The sequence below is a fragment of the Megalops cyprinoides genome, chromosome 18 (assembly GCF_013368585.1).
Source record: "Megalops cyprinoides isolate fMegCyp1 chromosome 18, fMegCyp1.pri, whole genome shotgun sequence".
Taxonomy (NCBI): Eukaryota; Metazoa; Chordata; class Actinopteri; order Elopiformes; family Megalopidae; genus Megalops; species Megalops cyprinoides.
Window position 1 is genome coordinate 9,070,778 of NC_050600.1, and position 24,121 is coordinate 9,094,898.

The 24,121-nt window shown below is 40.7% G+C and overlaps 1 protein-coding gene across 1 annotated transcript in view; it reads right to left on the reverse strand.

Annotated features, from left to right (window-relative positions):
- LOC118793163 (serine/threonine-protein kinase 32B-like) overlaps positions 1-24,121 on the reverse strand; it is a 51,632-nt gene that overhangs the window by 8,276 nt on the left and 19,235 nt on the right. Inside the window, exons 4-7 of the mRNA XM_036551206.1 lie at positions 19,235-19,408; positions 8,632-8,669; positions 5,642-5,731; positions 2,421-2,524 (exon numbers count right to left, since the gene is read on the reverse strand). Of these exons, the coding sequence (XP_036407099.1) occupies positions 2,421-2,524; positions 5,642-5,731; positions 8,632-8,669; positions 19,235-19,408 (406 nt within the window). The remainder of the gene's footprint in view (positions 1-2,420; positions 2,525-5,641; positions 5,732-8,631; positions 8,670-19,234; positions 19,409-24,121) is intronic.

The window sequence follows — 24,121 nt, forward strand, 5'->3', positions numbered from 1 at the left end:
TCTCCTTCTTCAATATAGTCCTTTATAAATGTATGAATTACTGGGACTGGGACAAAATTCTAGTGAGTGCAGTGGTCACATGCAGTATGTACCAAATTATGAGCACTAATGATCTGTGATCTTTTTCAATTAAATTAAACTAATAAACATGCTTTGAGGATCCTTTGCCTTGTACCCTACTAATGGAGTCCAACAGGCAGCTGAGCAGAGACCACATTATCACAGGCACACAGCTAATGTATAACCCAGTAGGCCTTGCAGATACCAGGTCAAATCGCAGAGAGATGCACAGCTGTAATTCAGCAGCCATTTTAAAGAATGGTAGCAGAAATGCTAAGCTCACATCCAGCTTGCTGTTATAAAAGAGGAAGAGAGAGAAAGAGCTAAGGTCACGTTGCCCAGGGCAGCCTTGTCCATTAGCGTGCGACACCCCCGCTCCTCAGGGGAAGCTGAGTAATGGGTCCAGTAATGGTCTTTATCGAGGGGACAGGGAGCGAAGGATTGATCCAGTGGGTTACAAGCAGGACTGAGGTGATAATGGGTCTGCTGCAGTGCAGCATGTCATACTCTAACAGGTGGAGCCTGGAGGACCGTTTCAGAGAGCCTGATAGTCCATTCAGCATCATTAACTTTAGGGAACACTTCAGATCAGGGTCAGTTGGTGGAACTGACACTCAAGAGGGTCTCGTGTAGAAACTTAAGTAATCTCCCATATCTTGGTTCTACAGATGTACGTGACATCCATATGACTAAATAAGTAGTTGAAGGTTATTACATAGATTTTTTTGTTTGGTGGTCAGTTGAATCAGTTTTATTTAAATTATTTGCTTGTTGAAAGTAAGTGATGTTTGGTCTTTGTACAATGAGGTATAATTATTGAATTTCCACAAGTTGATACTGGGAGGGTCTCAACATAGAGCTCCCACCTACATCCACTCATTTAAATGTTTAATTTAACCAGCAGCAAACCTTCGTCTCTAGAATGTAAGTAGTATTAACGGACTGAATTCTGGTGCTAGACAATGAGCTGGCCATCTGCAGTGACTGATTGACTCAATTATTTGATGTGAACTCCTCTTGCCCCATGGATCAATTTTGTCTCTGTTCTCTCTGGGAGTCTCTGCGATGGGAGTGTTTCCTTTTTGCTGGTGTTTTGCATGCACTGTGTAGATCCAGCACCATAAATTTATTTTTCTTGTACGCTATATGCTCCTCATTTCTCTAACCCCCACCCCCCCACCCCCAGCCTTGAATGCACATTTTCAGCATCTTTATTTATCTTTGTCCAACTTTGTATCGCTTACAGTAAATGTATTCATAAAACATAAACAGCCACTCCAGTTTTTTTTTCTCAGATGGCCATCTGTTTTATTTAAAACTTTATTTATGTATTATTTACAATAATGTACTAATCAGCAATTCCTTTTTAATAAAGAAGAATGGACATAAGCATTAGCTCCCTCAGCAAAAAGACCATTTCTGGCTTATGTTAACAATGCTGAGTTTTATTCCATCCGTTGAGATTTACTCTGAGACAGAGTTCAGCATCGTAAATGCTCCTAGATTTCCTGTCCTTGGTTTGGGTGTGTTTGCCTGTGCTTCCATCTTTACCCCTGACATTTTCTTGGACAGGTATCAGAGCACACCTCCCTGATGTGATCTCGCTGGTTTAGTTGCTGTCAGAGGTGAGCCTGAGCTGCCTACACTCTGCCCAACAGTCTCCTACTGTTTCCCTTTGAAGAGTAATAGCCATAAACGTTCCCCCTCTCTGATCACAGCAGAGCCCGCGTGATACCTTCGGTATAGCTGTGGTATGCCACCTCAGTCTATGGCTGTGTGTCATGCACTGTATCTGTTCACATAAAACACTCAGTTATAGTCTGCAGTTCTCCCTTGCATTTTTGTCAGCCTGTTGAATATTTTCTTTAATGTTAAATAAAAGAGACTTATGTTTTCCTGATTGTAATTGAACATACACTAATATTCCGTAAGACTTCACTGGTCCTCCAAATTGGATATTTATTTTGAGAATATAACCATTTTATTGGTGACACACAGCCGTCTATTGTAGAGCCTTTTTCAACAGCCTGTATTTGGTGCACTGTAATGGTAGATTCTCTGTAAAAAGTATGAAACGGTAGACTTTTGCAGAAAACTGGTTAAAATGATGAAGACATAAAAACCCAACTGATGACTCATTCCAAATTAAGACCAATTCCAAATTAACAAGTGAAGACCGGACACGCAGACTGCACTGAGGAATTGCTCTGAGGCATGAGAGGCGTTTGTCACTGTTCATATATGCTTAGTTAGTCTTGCTTAGCCACATAACGCCTGGCTAAGGTCACGTGGGTGTGAGTCTACCCCATGTACAGAAGTGCCCAGTCGAGCAGGACGAGCGAGTGGAGTTTTCACCTTACCCATCCACGCAGCAGCTCGTATGCTGTCACTCCGAGAGACCACCAGTCCACAGGGTACGAGTAACCAGGACCTCCATCGATGAAGGACTGAAACACTTCTGGAGCTAAGAGACAAGCACACATCATGTACAGTATATGCAAACAATTATACAAAGAGTGTACACACACACACACACAACTCCATGCTTTGTGGTACATACTAAAATTATACTATTTCAGTTTTTCCATTACATTGCATTTGCTTAGCAGATGCTTGTATCCTTACTGTAGCTTACATTTATACAGCTGATAGCTACAGCTTACTGAGGCAGTTAGGGTTATTCAGCTTGCCCAAGGGTACAACAGAAGAGTCCCAGCTGGAAATGGGACCCACATCCTTTGGGTTATTTCATTACATTACATTATTGTCATTTAGCAGATGCTGTTATCCAGAGCGACTTACATAAGTTACAGTTTTGCATGTTACCCATTTATACAGCTGGGTATTTACTGAGGCAATTCTGGGTTAAGCAGCAGCAGTGCTCCAGCAGGGAATCGAACCTGCAAACTTTCAAGTATGAGCCCTGTTCCTTACCAATATGCCACACTTTTGGTTAACTTTGTGATGACAGAAAATTTGTGATTTATGAAAAGTCGAGATAATATTAATACTAAATACATAAGCACTGACATTGCAAACAAAACCATGAGATTCTTCTGGTGTACCCCCAGTAGCCTAGTGGACACTCATCGAAACCTATCTGCCTAATTGCACTTGAGAGCGCCGCTTCATGCAAGTATTGAGAGTAACCAAGTGGAAAATTGAAACATCTTTTTCTTTCTCACTCTCTCTGTTTTGTTTCTCCACAGAGAGGGCCCTTTTTAGGAAATCATTGTGCAACAGCCTCTGTCCTTTTGCACCAGGCCACACACTCACACACACACACACACACACACGCACACACACACACACACACACACACAGCAGAGGAGAGCATCGGAGCCCCAAACCGCTCCATCCCAGCGCAGCACACCGCACCGCTCACCCCCCTCAACAAATATGCCACCTATTTTAAAGCTGTCACTTATGGGCCTCGCACACAAATATGAATTCTAAATAAGCATCCATCCACACGGGGAATCTGCCGACTTCACAGTCTAACGGCCTCCTTTTTAGCACCTGTTCCCAAGACTTCCTGCTTTTTTTTGCATTAGCCAGTGTGGGACCTGCCCCCCTTTTAAGCCAAAATGATGGTGTGAAATATTAATATGCCGCGCTCAGATATTACCAGGCTGCAGGCTTTATTTTTGCAGCGGGTATGAAATTCTACAAAACATCCCGCTCTCAAAGCCCCCCTTCGGTTCTTCTGAGGAGGGATTCTTCTGTACTTCCATTCCAAAGACCAAAGATATTTTTAGGGAAACTTGTTGTTAAATCGGGACACGTGTTAATAACATGATTCTGCAAGATGACTAGCTAAAATGCCGAGATGCTGTCATCAAAGGCATGTCTTCATGCAGTGGTTTTATAAGGCTCTGCGCTTGGTCATGAATTGCAAAGCGAAATTCCATGGAGATGACCGTATCCACTCATTAAAACGCACTCGCTGACAGATACAGAACGGTGTGTTCTCATTCAAGAATGTGGAAAGTTAATTTGCCTTTTGTGCGTTTCCCAAGCGGGAGAGGAATGCAATGATGATTGATGTAGACAGACTCCATCATGAGCACTGTGCTAACGCTGTAATACAGAGAAAATAGCCCGTATCTAGCTTGGGACAGGTTTGAAAATAGTATTTTATTGACATGATTGAAATGGGCAAGAGCCGAAGAACTATAAATGCTAAATTTCCAACTCACCTCAGACAAAAGCCATATGGAAAATCAATCTCTAACTGCAAACAGATGCCACGAACAGCCTATTATTCCTCACGCTATAAGCAGTGAGACAGATTGCACTATTTGGCAAATGCTTCATTTAATGGAAATTTACATCACTTTTTCAGCTCTGGAACTCATAATGCCGTCTAATAGATTGTGTTTGCATGACAGAATCTGAAATCCCAAACACGTAACCTCTGAATAAGGCCAAAAACAAAGTCTGACAGTGCAAACTTAGTGATAAATTGTCAGTCTAACTACTTCTGTTGGAGCATCTCTGTCACAGTTGGTTTCTTTCTGAAAAAGCAGACCTTCTACTTTGAAAAGGACAGGCCACTCAAGGCTCTTGTTCCTCAACTCAGTGAGTTTGTTCTACGAAGCAGATCAGTGATTAAATAAAGGCTAACAGTTTTTATTTCACAATTTCTGCTTCTGTCTGCTTCAGTCTCTGAATTTCTGTGTGTTTCTGTCTCTGTCTCTTTCTGCATCTGAATCTTTGAATCTCTGTCTTTCTGTCTCTGAATCTCTGTCTCTGTCTCTGAGGGTCTGTCTCTGTCTCTTCCTGTCTCTGAATCTCCGAATCTCTGTTTCTGTCTCTGAATGTTCATCTCTGTGTCTTTCTGTCTCTGTATCTCTGTCTGTGTCTCTCTGCCTTAAGCTCTCTGTTTGGCCTGGCTGTAAATGTGTCTGACCGTAATTGCATAACATGAAATAAATGAGTGAATGCAAAGCAATAGCACAGGAGCACTTTCATACTCCACAGCCTTTTATCCCGACGACAAGTATTTCAGCTTTGATTGAGTCCATATCACTTTCCCCGTAACTGCTTTAATACAAAGCATGTATCATTCTAATCATGTTCATGAGCATACAGCAGAAAGGAGGTATACTAGCCTGGGGCTGATAAAGTTAACTGATATTGTTTTAATGTTAACCATGAAACTCATCCAATGGTACCGCATTACAGACTCTTTGGCTAAGTGTGAATTTACATATCAAGGTAAAATCCGGTTTACAGCAGCCCTTTCTCTGTCAAAAACTGCACGCATTCATTTACAGGTTCTGAAACAAAGGGGTGACATGCTTAACAGCTCAGAATTGTATGGCTTTGCAGGAACCCCAGCGCACCGCATATAAGGATGGCAAGACATGGAGGAAGCGCTGGCTGTCGAGGAGGTGAGCTCACTGTGGCTGTTACCTCAACCACAGGCCCACTTTTTTCCCCCAACTTTGTTCTTTTGGATTGACCAAGGGTCACGGAAATGCTGTGTTTGCCCCGACTTTGTTCTGAACACACTGGGCACACCTGGGGACTGGAAACTTGATCCTGAGTGCTTTAGTGCTCTGGTTATCAGACTCACCCATGTAGGGCTTGGTTCCGGCCATGGAAGTGGCCTTCTCGGAATCCCGCAGCACAGTGGCGATGTTGAAGTCTGTGATGTGTACGTGACCTGGAGAGGAGAGATCACATTCCTGTCATAGTCTCCCTGAATCAATCCACCATAGACACAGAGCCCTGTTCTGGCTTCTGTACCATCACCATGGGCTACAGTATGCCGATGTGTGTATATCCATACATAAGGGGTTACATCTATTTAATGCCTTTCAAGGCTTTCAAAGCGCAATACAGTGAAGGTGGGACTCACCTCATCCACCCCTAATGCCTAGAACCCACCTGGGTGCCCTGCAACCAATATTTTGTACAAGAATTCTTACCACATATGAAATACATACAAATACAATGCCAGTCAAAAGTTTGGACACACCTGATTAAGATAATAGGAAACATGCATTCAAAGAGATTTTGATCTAAAGACTTATGTTAAAATGCTTGAAATTTGTTTCTTAGACAAACATAAATAGTGAAGTTGATCCCTATGTATGAATGTCTTTCAAAAAAAAGTTTATTTTTAAAAAACATTTTTGGCTACTGTGAAGAATGAAAAATGTGAGATAGCTTTGATTTGTTTAACACCTTTTTGGTCACTTCATAGCTCTATTTGTGTTATTTCATAGTTTTGATGTCTTTACTATTATTCTAAAATGTGGAAAATTTTAAAAATAAAGAAAAACCCTTCTATGAGTAGGAGTGTCCAAACTTTTGACTTGTATACACATATGCATACAGATACATTGTTTAAATGCTGTGGGACAGACCTCTGCTGCCACAGTCTATGCTCCAATGACCCTCCTGACCAATTATAACCAAAGCAAAATAACACAGCAATGGTGTCCGTGTTGCTGTCGGTGTAAGTGTCAGCCATATGAGGAGTAATTAATCCCTCTTGAAAGCTAACGAGCAGAAATGGTCCATAATTGTCAATGGAGGCGAGGCCTGAGAACAGGAATTGGCAAGCGTACCCCATCACAACACCGCTGAGGCACTACAGTGTTTCCTGTTGATGTTCATTTGCCACTGACTTCAGTTCTTATTGAAGATAATTAATGGTAATTAATGGCATACCGTTTTTCAAATCAAAAAGCTCATGTGCAAACAATAGTCTCGGACAAAAGGAAAAGGCTGTATTGTTAAAGAGGGATTACAGTCAAAACAGACAACAGAGCATGCTTTCAAAGCACAACGAGTCCAGATCACCCCACCGTTATGGTAGTTCTGAGCTACTGCTGTAAGCAAAAGAAAATGGCATAAGTTATCTATTTCCTTGGGAGACTAGAGATGAACTTTAAGAACTAATGTGAAAGGTGCATCTTTTGTGTCTGCATATTAGGAAATGAACACCGTATCTCCACCTGTCTTGACAATGAAGCGGCGACCTTTGTCATTACCTCTGATATTACCAAGTGGGTCTGCACACCGCTAGTCACGTTTTTGGTTTAACCACTTGCTGTGGACAGCATTTAATTTGAAATATCAGAGAATCCAATAAAAAGTTTTTTCAGATGGCTGAACCTGCCTACACCAAGATTCAATCTGTCTTTCTCTTTCAGTCATAGCCAAGCATATCTCACAAAATGACAAAACTGACAAAGCCTTCAGTCTGCTCACAGAACTGCACAGCCAAGTGCTTAAGCTCAGAAAGAGAGACATCCTCAAGAAAAAAGCTAGAAAAGCATGTGTAATTAAGTGTGATTCACTTTAAACCCGTTCTGTACCACAACTCACCTTGGAGTGTTATTCATTCACTGATTGCCCCACTACATATCACTGTTTCTCGGGCAGATTTTGTAACAAATGGTTAATCCTAAGGGTGAAATATAAATTGATAAGTAAATATATTTAGCTGATTTTGCATTATTTTTTCATCACACCTGCAGGAGACCTTTGTTTGGGGGGCAGAGAATAAGACTGATTAGACATCAATGAACCATTTTCCCTTCTGTGAAAAAAAAAACCAGCAAGATTCTGCGAAGTAGTCAGTTACAAAAAAGGATAGAGGCAGAGAGGGGGGGGCAGAGGTTGAGAAGGAGAAAGACAGTTGAGGGAGAGAGATGGAGTGATTATATGTGAAAGAGAGATAGGGCTTCGAAGAGGGGAAGGACAGAGAGAGAAAAGAGACATTATTAATACCCTCTGTATCACAAGCAGAATTCTTTTATATATATATTTTTTCTTTAGTCAGAAGAATGCCTCAGAATCTGTGGTATTAGTGGGTGGATTCTCCTGCCTGTTGCAGCATTTCACCAGACTGTGTGGTAATTGAATTAAAGGCTACATTGGAGAATAGCCATCTCTTTAAGTGGGCAAGAGATTTGAAAAAAAGTATGAGATAACACAATTGGCACTGCATCCACAGTTCAAAAATATACCACTCTAAGGAAGAGATGTTGTCACTGATGAAGTCTACCCACCCCCAGTGTGTCTCAGGTTCATTAATTATAGAAGAAGTGCATAAAATACATACATGTGCCATATAAGATGAGTGGCATTTTATCTGGGGAATTTGATAACATGCAAACCAATATTGGGGCACAGTTTTTCCAAACGGCATGCAGACTTCTCCCCTACACTCATACTGTAACTCAGCACCAAAACTTTGTTAATCAGCTGCTTGAAAATGCACTGATATTCTATCATGGTGTAGTAGTTGCCAAGAAGGAAGTCTGATCTCCAGGCACAAACATGAGCAGAATGCTTGGCTACTTTTTGCATGCATGGACAGTGAGTGAACAGTAAATGAAAAGAAATTGTTTAGGAAATATTTCAGTTGCAAGCAGGGACTGTTCTCCTGCCCATGTGGCGCCTCTTCCCGCCAAACGTCCATGCCAGCATATATCAGCATTGAATTTCAATGTTATCAATCAAATTTTATCATCTGGTCTTTCTCACCAAAATCATTTTTCCCCCAGAAAATACACAAGGGAAGGGAACAGAGTCAGAGAGTTCACCTACCATGCTCATCGAGGAGAATGTTGTCTGGTTTTATGTCTCTGAGAAAAAAAGAGACAAAAAAAATGAGACAGATAAGGACCAAGTACCCTGGAGGAATTATACATTCAAGTACCTGTTGATTTGAACAAGTGACTGGATAGACAGGACTGGATAGAGGTTATGGAATGTGTGACCACAGAGCTGTCAGTGTTCAGGCTGCGTTTCTAGATCACAGGGCGGCATGTATATTTCTTTTCATGGTAGCATTTTTTTTTTTTATCAATGTAGTGTTCCATGACACAGAAATACAGCAAGTGCCAGGATAGATCCGAATCGACACATCAGAGAGGGCAGAAATATTTTTAGAGGAGCAGATGACATTTGCATCTCGGGTTTTTAGAAGTCTTCACACTAATTAATGTAAGTGTGGCATTTGCATAGCCTACAAAAACACTCTCAAAGGGCAATCAGCAATGTTTCAATCAGATGTTCCTTCTTTACTTAATATGCAAAACGATTCCCGAGTCAGCTTTTCTGCTACAGCAGCCTCTTTATTACCATCACAACACACCCAGCCCCTCACACAGAGGACTAGCCTGCCACAGAGACACGCTGCTTGTCCTTTTTTACAGTTATTATCAGGTATTTGTAGTGTGAGGTGACAAGCTGGTGTTAAGGAAAAGTCTTAGTGCTAAAGTGCTAAAATATTACCAAATTACCATTTGAAGCATTGATGTAAACTCTATCTTGAAACATAAGTGATTAAAAAAAAACACACCTCATCGACCTCTTTACAAATAGATGAAACAACCTTACTTGAAATGAAAAACTATAGAACGGAATGAGAATGGAAAAGAAAAACACGATCATTGCTGTCAACGGGGGTACAGGGGTATTGATCTTTGGCTTGGGGAAGGCACTGCACCTGGCTGTGGGCCAAGGTTGTTGACCTCCCCTACTTGGACGTCATAATCAGGAACAGAAATGAAGGAGGAGGTGGGGAGGTGGAGGGATGACGTGAACAGCTGATATGAAAAGGAAGTGGTGAGTGGGATATTTATACTTGTGGATGGGATAGGTCTGTTAATTGCGAAGGGACTGACTGAAAATTCTCCTCCTTAATGTTTGTATGGAATTGATCATGAACATAACTTTTTTCAAGAGATAATGGTAATGTTTTTTGCGTTTGAAGAGATTCTCTTATGATGAAGTTCTCTCTGTTCTTTCGTTCACATGGAAATGTCCATATTTATGGAGAGTGGCTGTGTTCGGTACCCGTAGGATTTTGAACTCCATGTTGAGCTCAGTTTTTTTTATTTGATTCACACGCTCCAGCCCTGAACCACAAGAGAGTGATCCTGCATTTCTCAGCAGCGGCAAGAGACATCATCCTGTCAGCAGCCCGTTTGCAGCGACAGGTAATTCGCTTTTGTTGCTGTCAGGTCACAGACGTTCTCCCCTGATCTGAGACCAGCCTTGGAGACTCGGAGCCTGTCTCAGTCTTGACAAGTGCAGACAAACAAGGCAAGAGGTGTAGAGAAAGAGCTGGCACTTTTTAGCCACACGGTAAACAGTAAAAAAAAAAAAAAAAAAAGGTGCGCTACTGGAAAGCCGGTATCAGCTGTTTGTGAGTGAACATATCACGGCAAATGAAATGGAGTTGTTGGTAGAGTGTCTGCCATGACCCCTGAAGGTTGGACGTTCAGTCCTTCCTCACAGACTGCCCATTGCCACTGAAGTTAGCTTTCAGCATTAGTAAAGATAGACTGTTATCATTTGGTGTACTGTGCACCAGCCACTTTGTAAAAGTGGGATAAGCTCCACTCCTCTGATCCACTTGGCTTGGACTTGCCTCCTAGCCTTGCTTACAGCTGTTTGGATATGTATGGAGGATAAAACACTGTTTAAGTGGATAAGACGATACAAGTCTGACACTTTTGCAACAATGCTCAGCTTCTTTTTGTCTGAGACAGCCCTGCTTTCACCTCTTAAATCGACAGGCACAAGGAGTCTTTTACACAACAGTCGCTGTCAAACTATTACAATGCAAAGACAATGGATTACAATACGATGCACAATTTAGAGATTATAAAGTCATCTGTGTGCCAGAATGGATTAGCAGTTTGGAAATTGGATTTGTATTGAAATCACAGATAATGTCACTCTATGCTTGAGTAAGGTACTTGCTCTGACATCCTGTGTGAATGAATCATTTTTGTGTGCAAAACTCACATTTTAGAAGTCTTAAATGTCAGGCATGTAAATTGCTCTGCATAGGAATCTCTGCCAAACAAATCAATGACATAAGTGTGATTAATACTTGTGATTGAAATGTGGTGCAGTATTCACTATTACAACTGACTTGACTGACATTATTGTGTCTCTGGTGGTCATATTCAAAGTCAGAATGGTTGAATTCTGAATTCAAATCAGGAAATTTACATAGATATATGACATTGCAGTAATATATTCAAGAGGATTTCATTTGCATTTTCTCTCAGACCAAATTACCTTGTTGGTGTCCAAATTGCTAGTGCAATCATTATAATCCTATTATTTGGTCAGTGGAAGAGGCTTGATGACTTTCCAAGACCCATTCACTACAAGAGGTCCCTCAGCACAACCCGATTTATGACTGAGATGACAGGGTTTAATCAGGAGCTTTGAGCTGTGTCATTTGGCCAAGAGTTGGGGTAAACCAATTTCCCTGTACTGATTGGAGATAAATAAAACACACAGAGATTGAAAAAAAAAGACAAAGTCCTGTCAAGGTCCTCACTATTCATTTAAAAAAGAGCAGAGCTTAAATCAAAGCACTCTATACACTTCAAGCCTGTTTCACAGCAAAACCCCACCAACACAGCCTGTCAACAGTTTAATAGTGAATAGTCTTTCATTTGTCAATAAGAAAAACACCTATTTCAGCTGAATGGCTATTTGCACTGTATGAACACACATTAACAGTGTGTTAAAATCAAACAGCCAAGAAGAAATGCAAATAACTGAACAGGATCCCTCACAGAGGGAAATTGACACTGGCCACAGCTTTACATTGTACAGTCTCTAATGGCTTGTTTCCATGAGCCATATTGAACTGAGGGTCGACAGCCCCAGTGGACATTAGTCCATCTGAAAAAATACACTGCGTTATGCTACATGACCTTGGGGTTCACTTAGCACCAAATGTTGACCCCTTTTCCACCTTGTCAGACTTACAGTGGTAAACACACGGCTAGCTAGCAACAAATGCAACTGCTAGGTAGTTATTTGAAAAACTAGGTCCTGGTAACATAAATTCAGGTAACTAGGTGACAAAAGTTGAAGATTTAAACATCTTCCTGAAATGGCTGGTTTGCAACAGGTTAAAAGCAGTTATTCTGGGTTTAATTCACTTGTAGCTAGCTACCTAGCAATGATGCAGTAAAGACCCAAGGCCCAGCATGAATAAAATTAGAGCAAAATGCCCCATTCCTGATTCATTCCCACTTAGCAAAGGATGTCCTTGTCTGCCTGGACCATGTTTCAGAATCATTTCTATTTGTGGTAGATCACACCATCTTCTTTGCATCATACTATGTAATGTGTCAGGCTACTTTCTTGCTTTTCCATAAACATACCTACATCTGCCAAACATAGTGTAACAACTCTCTAGCCACATAAAGCACTAAGTAGTGCACTCAATCAACTGATTCAACTCAACTCACTGGCCATAACCAAAATCTGCCTTTTTAATGTGGCCACCAATCAATCATATCTATCTGCAGATGACAGAAATTAACAAAAACACATTTATAGGGCTGGAATTTTATTGAAGAAATGGAGTAGGTACACATGCTCAGGGGTACATCAGCTGTATTATTTATTAGTCTGAAACTCACAATCCCACAGTCCAAAGTTTAATGTACTTACCCACTACTCATCACAAGTTGTCCTTAGGAAACAACACCGCTGCTACCGAACAGCACTGACTAACAAAATGGCTACGTTTGCATTAGAGGTAGGAGAATCAGCTCCCAGCAGTGCATCAAGCCCAATGGAAACAGATGTAGGTCACACTGAATTGCAAGAGTGTTCACTTATGAAATTCTGTTCATGGAGTGAATGTCAAAACATTCAATGCAGCCACATCTGAGTGCCTTCATACCCAGTTTGTGTAACAGGAATATGCTGTTTGTCTCTAGAATACACACAGATGAGCTTTTTTGCATCTTGAAACCATCCCTGTAAAGCTCTGTCATGAGCTTCAAACCTTGTGGCAGAATGAGATTATTGTGAGATCTCACTAACGGAGTGGGATAAAGTGCCTCAAATTCAACACTAAGAGTTTAACAGAATCTTGTCCCTTTCAGTCCTATGATAATTATATGTCTGCATATACAGCATATGTATATTAGGCTCATTTCTGCTCTTATGCAGGAGCACTGAGGTGAGACAAATGTAATCCTCCAGTACCTTCACACACAGGCCATGGCTATTTATCCCACTGCGGATGCTCATTGGAGGAAGGGTTGACGATATATTATTATATATTTTTTTTTGTCTTGGTCCACTGATGTCATCAAAGAAACTCACAGGCACCTAACGACTCACAAGGGTGCCTGAGAGCAGTGAGATGAGGGATCCCTGTTCAACCTAACCATCCCTATCCCCAGCAGAATGAAGCCACATTGTTCAACTGCTGTGAGATCCCAGTCATTTAGAACCTGGGCTGTAGAGCTCAGCCTATGCACAAAAAGAAATTCCATGGCATCTGACACACTTGTACACATATTTCTAACCAAAATGATCCCAAATCACCTGAACACTTAATAGAATTATATTCATGATAGCCTTCAGTGTGCTATCTAATGATCTGTGAAACTGTATCCGTACAATGAATAATAAACAAGAAAATAATTATATCTGCAAGTGACAACACAAGCTCTTTTCTGTTCTGAACTTTATCCTCATGCTTACCAACAGGGATATTATCCACATATGCAGATGTAATGTTTGTTACATTTTATTTAGGGTTTAATGATTATATTTAATATAACTTTTTTGTTGGCGAAGCACACGTTTTTTTTTTTAACGTGCTAGGTTGGCAAATACCTACAGTACATTTAAGCTTAATAATTATGTTTTTATGCCTCTCAGCGACACTTCCATCTCCACCAGAGTGCCCCGCTCTGGCTGACAAAATCCCCTCTGGCTTCAAAATCAATTTCTAAAAAAACTGAGAGAGCATATTTCTATCATGCTTCACATTGGCCATGAGCACCATGAGAGAGAAAGTGTAACTTGCTGTTATAAAATTAGGCGAAAAACAGCACTTACATCCCTCTGTGGTAAAACAGAGTGGTAAATCTTAGAATATGAACTATGAACAATGCAGCAATGATACTACTAAATATATTAGCCAATACCTTAAAGAGGATACAAAATAATAATGTATAAAACAGTATATAAATAGGAGAATGTGCTTTAGAATTGATGCATATTGATATACTGAAAATGCTGGCACTGATATGCTCATTTGCTTATCAGTTCTGTATTGAATATCTGATACAGTCTACTGTCAATGTCATGTGACAATATAAAGGGAGATGGTAGGTAAATGGTGGTGATTATTTTTCATATTCTCTGATTATGGAAATCATCTGTACTACTGTCCCTGTATATACATCCAAAATACAGGTTGATGCTGCGAAAGGAATGCATGAAAGGAATCCCAAAGTCTGATGTCATCCAATTCCAACTCACTCTAAACGTGAGCTGCAAATGAGACTTGATGTGCCTACGAATGTGACTCAGAACAGTAAAATATTCTTGATTCAGCATTTGACGTATGAAGAAAATATTCAGTCCTGCATTGACCTTCCACAACAAGCGCTCAGACAACGCTGCGGTGACAGCACTCGATTTCAGAGTCTGCCCTTGTCATCTTTACTTGTTCATCGAGTTTCTGTCTGCATCACAAGGCTACTGCCATTAAATGGATGCGGCCGCATCAAGGACCTCTGTTTTTGTTTTATTGATAGGTTTTTATTCTTTTATGTGCACATAATTAATAAATATGACACTGTTAGACAACATATTTTATCTTTTTTTACTTAAAGATTCCAATACTGATGCCACTATTCATCTTTGTATTCTTCATTACATCAAATAAAAAGCCATTAAGTGGAAATAAAGGAAAAGGCCAGAAACAGAAACAGGACCGTAGAGAGAGTATATTCATGAGGTGTCTGTTTGGAACCTTCAGTTATTTAACCTTTCAATTATTCGAGGAGACCTCTTTGGTACCCCATCAATGTTAAATAGCTTGGCCATTATTACGTCACAGTTTCTTTGACACTCTTTGACTTTCCGATTAATAATGCAATAGGTATTTAAATGAGCAGCTTGGCCTTAGACCGGCATACTGTGAGAGTCAGCGGCCAGGTCCCCTCAACCCCTAGCTGTTTTAAATCCAATTTGCACCTGCAGCACTGAAAGGGAAGCATTTACAGTCCGCTGAATACACCATCGTCAAAAAGGGCCGGAGAGCGAAGCCATGAAACATTAACCACTGGCCTCACATCAACTGGTCTCCTGCTGCTTCAGAAATCCCCAGTTTTATCCAGCCATTCCGGAATCTATATCTGCAGCAATGCCTCCACTTACACATAACAGACCCCAGCAAGTATGCGGCTGCCTGTCCTTATAGAAGCAAATCCAATCCTTACCCCCTGTGGTCATGCTGAACTCAGTGAATACAGAATGTGCACCGCATTTATGAACACATGTCTGCGCAACAAGGCAGTTTGAAAAACTTGTGTCAAATGGGGTCAGACAATCTGAAGAATGCAACCAAACAAACACCCCCTGCTACTAAACCAGCTCCAACAAACATTAACATCTTGCCATTTCACAATCCTAAGGAACTACCTGTAACTACCCACAAATTTACACTAAAACACACTCTAGTTTGTGCGATCCCACTGTGTAACCACTCTGCCACACTGGCTCTCTTGTAATAGTTACATAATCAAGCAAAGAAGGGGAGACTTGGTTAGCGGCAAAGAGAAGTCCTTCGTTCATTTAGATTGATAGGTCTCTCTGAAGGCTCTGTCATAATCAGCACTCCCTCTTGAAAATGTCATATCATGGCTTCCCGAGGATTAGATTAGTGTTGAAATATTAGTCAACAGCTTCTTTAGACACTCCAATATTGCCAAACGTGGCCAATGTTTTCTCCCTCTGAGCGGAAAGTCTTAATATAATAACAAATGACTCATTTGAATGAATAAATTTTGTCATCAGAACACCTGAGACAAATGAAGGAGGCTGTTTCATAGAAGGTGTTATACTGTTTAAGCCCAGCAGCTGAAAGCTGTTTGTGAATCCTTAGCGGTAAATTAGTGAAACTAATAAAACAGCAGAGTTGGAGACTGCCCCGCTGAGATACACTGGCACAGCTGCTGTACCCCTGCAATCCTGTAGCCAGCAGCCATACACTGTGAGCACAGGCCAGCTCTGAGCATGAAAGCTGAGTTTCGGTGCAATATTTCAAATCTTCATGCCACTACATCAAGGCTGCCAGACTCTCAGAACACACTGTACACCACTGCTACGTTTTATGTGATCATGTATCATCCTACTATTCCTATCGAACTGATTATACTACCACCACTACTACTAGTAGTAGTAATAGTAATAATAATAATAATAATATGGCATCAATGTGAAATTAGTTTGATCAAGTTTAAATTTGTTGAATGGGACCATGAGATCAAAAGGTTGATGGCAAAGGATATGAGGAAATATGGTGTTCCTTTTCACACTGAAGTGAGGAACTCATGCCTCTTTATTTTAATTGTCCTTGGCTCTCTGAGAGTTGCATGCCACTTAATAACATTTTAATCTATGCTAACTGAATGTAAATGAGCAGCATTTTTAGCAGGAGAAGCCATGGTAAATTAAAGGGTAAACTAAAATAACAGCGTGAGCCCTGTCATCCATTACAAAGCATGTGCCCATGTGCTCCACACCAGAGAGATCAGATCGAGCACCAACTGGCTTCCAAGTATACTGGTTTGACCATGGTCTCGACAAACAGGGCCACTATCATAATTGTCTGGGAGGTTGCGAAAGGACCGTGCAGCAATTTCTTGTCTATGGCTCCGCAACAATGACATTTAAACAACAGAAATTCACTGGGAGACCAGAGAGTCATGCAATTATTGTCTCAGAAAATCACGCACAGCACTCACCACAACGTGACTGGAGCCCAAGACCAAAGAGTCCCAACAGACCAAAAGCTCAAAAACAGTGGTCAGAGTACAATCGGCAGACCTCAGAGATCACCTTACACTGCAGAAACTCTGGTCAGAACACAGAAATCAGCCCAAAAACTGGTCAGAGAACAGTGACTGGACCCTAGGCAAATGGTTACCCAGCACATAGCCTGTAGTCCGTCACTGCTTGTTTTTAAAAAACATATTCAAAAACATGTGTGTCACCGGCACTACTCTCACGTATCGTGGCAGACAGAAAAAAACACAATTTTGTTCTGTCTCAGCTGTAATTATGAGAACATTGAAATTCGTGTCTTCTGAGATTTTATTTCTTCAGATGGTAATTTAATGTGTCAGTTTCTCCTCAAAGGCATGCACAGGGCGAAGATCAATTTTCCTTTTCTACTTATTAATCACATCTGAGTCTCTTTTCTGACGTGATGTGAAGTTTCTGAAGATGAAAGACTCAAGTTAAATGTCTCTCCTTGATTTTTTGCAGGAAGGTATCTTTTCTTCCAATGGCAGTCAAACCGGGGTGTATTTAAAAAAAATAATTCTGACTGAATGATAATATCATACTTTGTTCTAAGGCATAAACAAAATGTGACCTGACTGTGCCTGAACTTTCCAGATCCGGCTCAAATTGTATGACTAAAGATACATGACTCATAATACATACATACATAAAATTATGGACAGAGCTAAGTAACACTACTGCTATACTGTAATGAAGACAGCTCGGCAATGATAGAGTCGTATGTAAATATAGTAAAGTCATACCTAACAGACATAAGAAAGCTATACATTCAACAAATAATACATTAAAAATGACAACTTAAAAAGTGAAAATATAATATTAAAATTGTAGCAATATGTAGGCTACAAGTCAGTAAACCTGAAATCCGAAAAAGATGGAAAAAATTGTGCCTGTAAATTACTATGGAATGATTCGACTGAGTTCACATTAAGGTGTGTGCAGGGTGGTGTATTCTACAGATGGCAGTGGGGTGGGGGTGGGCTGTACTTGAAATGACATACCCCCACACACTCATGGAGGGGACTTTAGTTTCAGGAATCTCAAAGCCCCCTGAAATCAAATGTGCAAGGACCGAGATGTAGGCTGATGTAACTAGGGGCAACCCTTTGAAGAGCCTTATGGGTTAGTGGCAATGCCTTGTACTTTGCCCTGTACTGAACAGGAAGCCATTGAAGTTCACAGAGTACAAGGAGAGATATGACTGTGTGGCAGAGTGCCTGTTTACATGCACGTTTTCTGACTTGCTGGAGTCTGTTACTTGTTTTGGAAATGTAAAAAGAAGTACACTGTAACACCTGAGTCATGAGATGATGATAAATGAATAATGCTGATTTCACCCTGTCAGTGAAAGTTAGGAAGGATCTAACTCTGGCAATGTTTATTTGTGCTTTAAGGCATGTTGAAAAGGAAATAAAATGAGGACATAACATCAAAGCCTCTGTAACATGCATTTGTACCATTTCATTTGCTTGGCAGATGCTGTAGGAGATATTTCTTGTCACATACATATAATATTAAACTATAAAAGGGCTACTTATTCTGTACTACTACTACTACTACTACTAATAATAATAATAATAAATGTGTTATATGCATTGCATAATGAAAACTATATATCTTTAAGAGAAAGTATTAAAAAACAAATCAGTGTGTTGGTTTCATTTGAAGTATGAGAATCAGTAGAACTGGTTTGTGATTGACACAAAATTAAATTCTGTATCTGTTTGCCAATAATTACATATCTCAGTTTAATCTTACTTGTAATTTGAGAACCTTTAAATATTACATGACTCAAAACTGGGTTTTGTTCAGGATATTAGTTTTATTATTTTTAAGTCTCCTTTCAAGTAGTCACACTCGTTCTATGCCCCTACACCCCTTCAATCAGACATGACCCCCAGGTGCATTGTGGGTATTTATAAGCTTTGCTGGAGCCTGGGTGGCTCTCAGTATGGGAGATTATCCTGATTTTGGTTCTCACATTTATTAAGTTTATTTTAGACCACAGGGCTGGAGTCTATTGAAGAATCATTATTCTTATTCATCCAGCTCATGCCAAGCACAAAGTAGACAGAATGCCTTTACATGAGGTATTTGTTTATTTATATTGTCTGGGGGGTAAAGACCTCATGGTGTAGGTCAGGCATGGGCCACTGGAACTCACGGCATGTGTATAATGGCATGTAAAATGAAAATAAACATAATAGTTTTTTTAAATTCTTCACTTAAATCTAAGGACAAAGAACCACAGAGTTGGACTGACCTACACTCTCTGACCTCTGACATAGCTGGTAACAGCAGACAGGATTGCTGATGACCACGCACTCACCGATGGATGATATGACAGCATTGTAGGTAGTACAGGGCTAGAGCTAATTCACAGATGTAGAGTTTCACAGTCTCCTCTTTAAAATGTACATTCTGCTGTAGGTGGTAGCGCAGGTCCCCTCCCAGCAGAAGATCTACCACCATGAACATGTCCTCTTCATCCTGGAAGGAGTACCTGGATGGGGGAGAAAAGCAGAGATTAGACAGCTGACACGACTAACAATGTAAAGGAAAAAGGTGCTTTTTCCTTTACATTGTATAAGAACCTATTGCAGGTATATTTTTTCAATTCTTATGCAAAATGTTTTGAACATTTCAGTGAATGTCTAAGTTGTGATAATTTGCAAGTACAGAAAAAAATATGATTTGTTGTTTAAAGTTTAGCAGAATGCATATTGAGCATTAAACTTAATGTCTTCTTTGGTCCTCAGTGTAGAGGTACAAGAATACCCTGAGTGATTCTACAGGAACATTGTGATAACTCTATCCATGGTCCATAGAGAGTGAGTAAGTGAGTGAGAGACAGTGACACACAGAGACAGTTGAAAAAGGCCAATATAAAAAAGTCATGGCTGCCATCGCAGGAAAGCTCTCTACAGTCAGATATATATACACATACATGTGTACAACATACATATGTGGCTACAGACATGCATACAGTTTTTATTCTTGTGCAATGCAATAAATCAAGTGAAACAAGCACAAGGTAGAGGTCAACCACCTGACTCATAATTCCTGGTGTGTGCATCTTATCAACCAGCAACCCAAAAGAAAATAAAGCCACTGAGATTGGTTCACTGCTGTATGTTTTGCCTAATCTGTGTGGGATGTCAAGAGGACAAAATCAAAGCTTAATGCAATCCCTGGCTTGAAGACAGTCATATTTTTGCCATATGTCATGGTACCGAGGACAATCTCAGTGTTATATTTAAATGCATCCAAGAGGTACATGTGACATAATGAGGCAAGAACACCTTGTGGATAAACGACTGCCTTGTTCCTTTAATCTGTTAGGTGGCACGACTGCTACAGGATGCTGTGTGTCTGTACCATTCTGTAATCCCCCTCCTGGAAACCATCTGAAGTTAAAACAGGCTGGACTTGGTTAGAATGTGGATGGGAACTTCCAGAGAATACTAGACTGCTGCTGGAAGGGGTGCTCATGACCCAGTAGGGTCATACTCTGTGGATCAATGTAGATCCTATGCCACAGTGCAGTGATGGGGATGCTGTGTGTTAGAACGTGCCTGCTTTTTGGTTGGATTATTAAAACTAATGCCCTTCCTCACTGTTCATTAAAGATCATATCACGCTTATTGCAAACTCCCCAGGATCCTGGCCAAAATCCCAGTCTGACAACCTACACACCCCTACCTGCGACTGGTTATGTAGTCCCTTCCACTTCCTACTGACACAGAGCTGGTACATCTGAAAAGCAGCCACAAGAAGACAAAGGGGAACCACTCCAATATGTCCAGGGTGACAAATTATGAACTATGGACCTGACACAAGACAGGCTACTCACCATACCAAACAAACTGCAGCTGCAGTTCTTTCAATGTTGTTTTTTATGGCTTTGAAAAAATAAGTCCTGAGTTTGAGTCCTACTAGCTCATAGGAACAGCGAAGGATTTCTATGCTTAGAGGCAGCTAGATATACAACTATGTGCCCTGCACAGGACTCTAGTCCATAACAGGGGTGATGATGTAATCTATCTTGATCATGCAGGGCAAGCTACAGTTTTCCTTTAATGACAATCTCATGCAACCCTGCGGGGTCAAGATGGTTGTGCCGCCCACAAGGTCACGAAACCAGTACTTAATAAATTCACATGCTGGAAAGGCTGTCTCTGTCATAAGATTATTTCAGAAGAAAAGGCAAATCTTAATTGCTAATATCTATTAAAATTAAGTGGAGTTAATCTTGGCGCACATGCAGAGTTTGATGATGTCAGTGACTGTACTGCAGCTGCAGTGGAACATCAGGGGAACTCAAGGAGATCAAAAGGTCAAATGGTTATTAACCTGCTAAAAAAAAAAAGAAAATGATGTCAGACATCTCTGGGAGGTGATGAGCTGGATCTTGATTATTTCTCTTTTCTTTCAAAGCCATTTGTCATTCTGTTCCCTGGATCCTTAAATGTGCTGTAAAGTAAATCCTATGCAAATCTATCTCCAACACAAACCAGAGGTTGTGCCCCTTTCACTGTCATTGAGGTTTAGCAGGTCCCCATGCCCCAGGCAGGCACAGGGTGATAGATCATGATCCATCATGGTCGCTGCAGGAAATAGCGAACTGAATTTGGGGTCATCCGCCGGGCTCCCCTCCACATCCTATACCTCCCACCCTCCTGCTTCACGTTCAGAAAGAAATGAAACCAAACTGGTTTTCAGTTATTCTGTTTGGAAAGGATAATGACACTTGGGCTGTTGCCTTGGACATCAGCCTATATCCATCTCCCCAAAATTATGAGTGGCTGATATTACCAGAGCAAAAATGACATCATGCCCCTTACACAGCAGCATAGGACATACACAATATTTATTGTCTTCATTTCGATATTGTATATACACATTTTGCGTAAAAGGCTAACATGTTTTGTTTAACCTTACTATGCTGATAAGTGTAAATTCCTTAGACATAGTTCTAAAAATGGCCTCAACAAATATCCAGTTGTACTCAATAACATGTAAAAATTGTAACGTATGTATGCTGCCCTGAATAAGAGCATCTGCTAAACAACTAAATGTTACTTTATTTTATTTTAATACTGAGCAGTTGTACTTAAAAAGGAAAAATCTCCTGACTAATCTGTATAAACTGTTTTTTCTTCTATAGTGTGATATCCCTACCCTTTACATTACATACATAAGGTATTTCATATCAGCAACACAGAGCTTGCAGTCACAACCATAGTTCTTCCTAAACAACACATTAAGCTTCATACTACACATAATAAAGTAGAATTACAGTCCAATGAAAGTTTTGCTCACCGTGTCTCACTGTTTGTTTCCCTACTGTTTGTTCCTCAAGGGATATGAAATATTGATAGAAACAGAAAAAAATGTATCTTTCTACATATCTCTTGTAGTATGATGAGATTCTATATAATCATAGACAGTCAATATACTTAATTATGTTATACTGGTGTTCATCTCTCATAAAGGAGGAGTTATGATACATCATGTTACAGATAAAGTTAATTTCAGTTAAGATAAATGTAAATGTGGACAAGGTCAGGCTTGGCACCTGGAGAAAATACAGAGGGGAGCAATTGCAATCCATGGAGGGGGGGGGGGGGGGCAAAGCGTCATATCTGGAAAAAAAAAAACGTAATTAATACTATGTAGACATCGGGATATAAGGAGACAACTGGGGATGCACCGAGGTCCGTCTGAGGGTGCAATGCATCCCTAAGCACCCTCATAGCACCGGTCCTGCATGGGCAAGGTGCATGGTGGAGACTTGCTTGTAATCAGTGGGAAAAAAAAAAAAATCTTGCTGAGTTCCAAAAATAACATGTCGATCTAAATAGGGAGCGTGGAGTGGCGCGAGGCCGGTGTGCAGGTGTGCAGAAACGCGGTGCATTAAACAGAGAGATGGGGGTGAAATCCTCCCGAGGTCAGCAATTTGAGCTCCGTTCACGCGTGCAAAGGAACGCCTCTTTGAAAGAAAAACAGCGTGCGAGTCCTCAGGTGTGAAGATTAAAAAAAATGAGTGGACAGTTTTAAGTCACAGAGAGCGAGGGAGGGGGGACACAAGGCTCCCCTCCCCCCCCCCCCCCCCCAAAAAAAAAGAGAATGCACACCTCTGAATGTGGGCTGCTGGGAAAAAAAAGCAGGTAGGTCACTGAGAGAGTAATGGGAAAAGCTGGCTGTTATCTCACACTGTGAAACAGGGATGAATGAGCACTGACATAACATCACAGAATCTGTGGTGCTTTTTTTATTTTACCCAGGAGCCATTGCAGCCCGAGGCAGAGAAAACACCCAGAGGCTGCTGGGAGGTGGGAGAATGTTCCACCCACACAACCAGCGGAGTCCTGTCCCCTTCATGTACCCACAGTCTGCAGGACCCACCATGACAGACACACAGTCCGCAGGGACTGGCTGAGACGGCACTTAAAGCGTGCCCACATCTCTGACACCAGAGCCAAGAATCAATGTACACACCTCAGAGAAAACCTGTCACACCAAGCCACGGCTGTCAAAAGTCTTCAGGTTTATTCCTACGTATCACAGCATGAGAGAGAGAGACAAAGAGAGAGAGCTACAGAGGGGGGGGGCAGTGAGAGGGAGCTAAAGGGAGACTCAGAGAAAGAGATGGACTGTTGGAGTGAGGGGAGGAAAAGGGATGTGGGAAGAACAAAGAAGAGGGGGACAGAGAGAAAGCAAAAAGTATTTTGCGCCAAAAAGATGCAGCTGAAAGGGCAGATGCTTTTCCGTACTACACATTTTCTATATTATTATTTCATTATTGACACATCAAAGAAAGCTAATAAGAGGCCAAATCAAATTATCCACACCTCTTTTGGTAATAGAGGTAAATTAAACAGAGGTCAAATGAGATGAATGTGATGTCTCAATAGATTAGAAGTGCAGAATCAGCCCAAGGCAAAATACTCACTTCTGTCAGACTGCGGCATGAAGACAAAGTCCCCATTGAGGTCTAAGGATCTGTCTCCATATCCTAACATCCTAACATATCCAATATTCTATATCACAAATATATATATATATATATATACATCATCAACATCAACATGCAACTGAGATAAGATCAAACTGTTACATTTTCACAGAGAATGTTTTCACTGATAGTAAATATTTTATGGGAAATATTACTGGCATTTCATTTTACTTTTAAAAGTGTATTGAAAACAGGAAA